Raw genomic sequence first — 3,668 nt, 5'->3', positions numbered from 1 at the left:
TACAACAAGGAATTGTCTTAGGACATATAATCTCCAAGAATGGCATTGAGTTAGATAAGGCAAAGGTGGAGCTAATTGTTAAGTTGCCACCTCCCACAAATGTTAAAGGAATTAGGCAATTCCTAGGACATGCCGGGTTCTATAGGAGGTTCATTAAGGATTTCTCAAAAATCTCAAAACCTCTTTGTGAACTCTTGGTAAAGGATGCCAAGTTTGTGTGGGATGAGAAATGTCAGAAGAGTTTTGAGGAACTGAAGCAATTCCTCACAACTGCACCAATAGTGAGAGCCCCAAATTGGAAATTACCTTTTGAGGTAATGTGTGATGCAAGTGGTCTTGCTATGGGGGCTGTTTTGGGGAAAAGAGAAGATGGAAAGCCCTATGTGATTTATTATGCAAGAAAAACTTTGAATGAGGCTCAAAGGAACTACACAACTACTGATAAGGAGTTGTTGGCAGTAGTTTTTGCCTTGGATAAGTTTCGTGCCTATTTGGTAGGGTCCTTTATAGTGGTGTTCACTGACCATTCTGCTTTGAAGTACTTGCTAACCAAGCAAGATGCGAAGGCAAGATTGATAAGATGGATCCTTTTGCTTCAAGAATTCAATCTCCAAATCTGGGATAAAAAGGGAGTAGAAAATGTGGTAGCTGACCACTTGTCAAGACTTGTGATAGCACATGACTCACATGGTCTACCTATCAATGATGACTTCCCTGATGAGTCTCTCATGTCAATAAAGGTAGCTCCATGGTATTGTCACATTGCAAATTACTTGGTTACTGGAGAAGTTCCAAGTGAGTGGAGTGCCCAAGACAAGAAGCATTTCTTTGCTAAGATCCATGCCTATTATTGTGAGGAGCCTTTTCTCTTTAAATATTGTGCGGATCAAATCATAAAGAAATGCGTTCCTGAACAAGAGCAATCAGGAATCCTATCCCGTTGTCATGATAGTGCATGTGGAGGTCATTTTGCTTCCCAGAAAATAGCTATGAAAGTGGTCCAATCAGGTTTTTGGTGGCCCTCTCTTTTCAAGGATGCCCACTCTATGTGCAAGGGATGTGACTGGTGTCAAAGGCTAGGGAAGCTAACACGCCGGAATATGATGCCCTTGAACCCCATCTTGATAGTGGATGTCTTTGATGTTTGGGGGATAAACTTCATGGGACCATTTCTAATTTCATTTGGACACTCCTGCATTTTGGTGGGAGTGGATTATGTCTCTAAGTGGGTAGAAGCAATCCCATGTAGGAGCAATGATCATAAGGTGGTTCTCAAATTTCTCAAGGAGAACATCTTTTCAAGATTTGGAGTGCCTAAGGCCATTATCAGTGATGGAGGAACCCACTTTTGCAACAAGCCTTTTGAGACTCTTCTAGCCAAATATGGGGTCAAGCACAAGGTAGCTACACCTTATCACCCTTAAACAAGTGGCCAAGTTGAGTTAGCCAACCGGGAAATAAAGAATATACTGATGAAGGTGGTGAATGTGAATAGGAAGGATTGGTCTATTAAGCTCCTAGATTCATTATGGGCTTATAGGACCGCTTATAAGACCATTCTTGGTATGTCTCCCTATCGTCTAGTTTATGGCAAAGCATGTCATCTCCCTATGGAGGTTGAATATAAGGCTTGGTGGACAATCAAGCAGTTGAACATGGATTTGATCAAAGCAGGGGCAAAAAGGTGCTTAGACCTTAATGAGATGGAGGAATTAAGAAATGATGCTTACCTTAATTCCAAAGTTGCAAAACAGAGGATGAAAAGGTGGCATGATCAACTAATCTCCAACAAAAAATTCAAGGAAGGGCAAAGAGTCCTACTCTATGACTCAAAGCTCCACATCTTTCCCGGGAAGCTCAAGTCAAGGTGGATAGGTCCTTTCATTATTCACCAAGTGCATCTCAATGGGGTGGTGGAATTATTCAATTCCAAAGGCAATCAAACCTTCAAAGTCAATGGTCATCGTCTCAAGCCATTCATAGAGCCTTAAAATGCAGACAAGGAAGAGATCAACCTCCTTGAACAACAACAACTTTGAGGGAGAGCAGGGTTTCATGGATGACATAAGTCCGTGAATTTTATAGTTTTATAGTTTTATTGTTATTTTTATTTTTTTTATTTTAATTCTTGCTCAAATTTGGTTTATTTTGTCTTAATTCGAGTCAATTTTGATGTTAAATTCTAGGAAAAAATCAAGAAAAATGTGGAGAAGCCTTGAAAAGCAAAACAGGGGAGCAAAACAAAGGGAACAGAGCATTGCATTTCAAGGTGCGAAAATTTCGCACGGTGGAATCCAACATGCGAAAATGCATTCCAAGGTGCGCAATTCCAAAAGCAAAATTTCACACACCTCAATCCAAGGTGCGAAAATTTTCGCACCGTGCGAAACACTCTCCTGGCACACGAGTGGCATTTCGCACAGCCCAAACCCATTTTCGCATAGTGCGAATCAAAGTGCAAAAATTTCACACACCACAATCCAAGGTGCGAAATTCATTTCAAAATGCGAAAATCACAATCCAAGGTGTGAATTCTTTAAACGTCAATTTCGCACACCACTATTCAAGGTGTGAAAATTTTCGCACCGTGCGAAACACCTCTCTGGCACATGAGTGCTATTACCTTAAGTATCGAAATGGTTTCGCACCGTGCGAAACAAGGTGCAAAATTGAGTGCGAAATTTGATTCAAGGTGCGAAATTCTCAGTTTAAGGTGCGAAAATGACCAACTGTCTTTTAAACTCATTTTTAAACACCCAAGACTCTGTTTTTCATTCCTAAAATCCATTTCGACTTCCAAAAGAGTTTTTAAACGGGTGACCATCCAAATTCCACCCCTCCCTCTCTATTTGAAGCCTCAGGAACATGCATTAGAGGGTAGAACACCCCCGCGCACCAGCTGAGTATCCTTTGGAAACTCACGAACAGCCGCCTCTCTCCATTTCGGCCATGGCAAAGACCAGGGGAGGCCTTTCCGCATCCCCATCCTCGGTGATGCCTTGACCAACACGTTCCCCCATCAGAGACGCCACTTCGCTAGATGCTCAGCCATCCACCGTTCCCCCATCTAAGGGTGGAACGCCTTCTCAGCGCCGGTACCCCACCAGGAGGCCACCCACTGACGCTGTGCCGCCCACCACCAAAGCCAAGAGGCCTGTTTCTCGGCCACCCACGAAGAAGGCCAAGTTCTCGGGTCCTGGAGAGCCATCTCAGCCACCTCAGGCAGAGCCGCCTATTGAGGACCCTCAGATTCCTGTGGGAATTCCTCTCGAGACCATCATCAGGCGTCCTATGATCGCAGGGCCGCCTATAGAGGGCAACCTGGATTGCAGATAGCGATCATTCCACTCAGAGACCTGGTTCGACATCGATGCTCTTAGACAGCAGCCAGAGCTCAAGGATTCATTCCATTTGCTACAGAGGTATCACATGGAGCATCTCCTCACCCCTAGGCAGTTCTATTATCCCAGAGTAGTTCTAGACTTTTATCAGTCTATGACTACTCGAGGCATCCGAAATCCTACTCTCATCTATTTTACCATAGATGGACGCCAGGGTGTTATTGGAGCACGCCACATTGTTGAGGCCCTCCATATACCTTATGAGCCTGTGAGTCAGGCAGACTTCAAGGAGTGGTCCCCATTCTCTTCGAGGGACATGGTTCATAT

The 3,668-nt window shown here is 43.8% G+C and overlaps 1 protein-coding gene across 1 annotated transcript; it reads left to right on the top strand.

Annotated features, from left to right (window-relative positions):
- Positions 1 to 1,655: 1,655 nt before the first annotated feature.
- LOC104879343 (gibberellin-regulated protein 14-like) lies at positions 1,656 to 3,336 on the top strand. Its single transcript, XM_010651953.1, has 2 exons — positions 1,656 to 1,684; positions 3,024 to 3,336. The coding sequence occupies exons 1-2, from the start codon at positions 1,656 to 1,658 to the stop codon at positions 3,334 to 3,336; spliced, it is 342 nt and encodes a 113-aa protein (XP_010650255.1).
- The last annotated feature ends 332 nt before the right edge of the window (positions 3,337 to 3,668 follow it).

Source organism: Vitis vinifera, chromosome 5 (genome assembly GCF_030704535.1).
Source record: "Vitis vinifera cultivar Pinot Noir 40024 chromosome 5, ASM3070453v1".
Lineage (NCBI taxonomy): Eukaryota > Viridiplantae > Streptophyta > Magnoliopsida > Vitales > Vitaceae > Vitis > Vitis vinifera.
The sequence above is the reverse complement of the archived record's forward strand: the minus strand, read 5'-3'. Positions and strand labels throughout refer to the sequence as shown.

Bases quoted from the DNA above. Each gene is read 5' to 3' on its own strand.
- LOC104879343 (XM_010651953.1), top strand. From the start codon at position 1,656: ATGGATTTGATCAAAGCAGGGGCAAAAAG. The intron at 1,685-3,023 runs GTGCTTAGACCT...TTCCCCCATCAG, and splicing joins ATCAAAGCAGGGGCAAAAAG to AGACGCCACTTCGCTAGATG.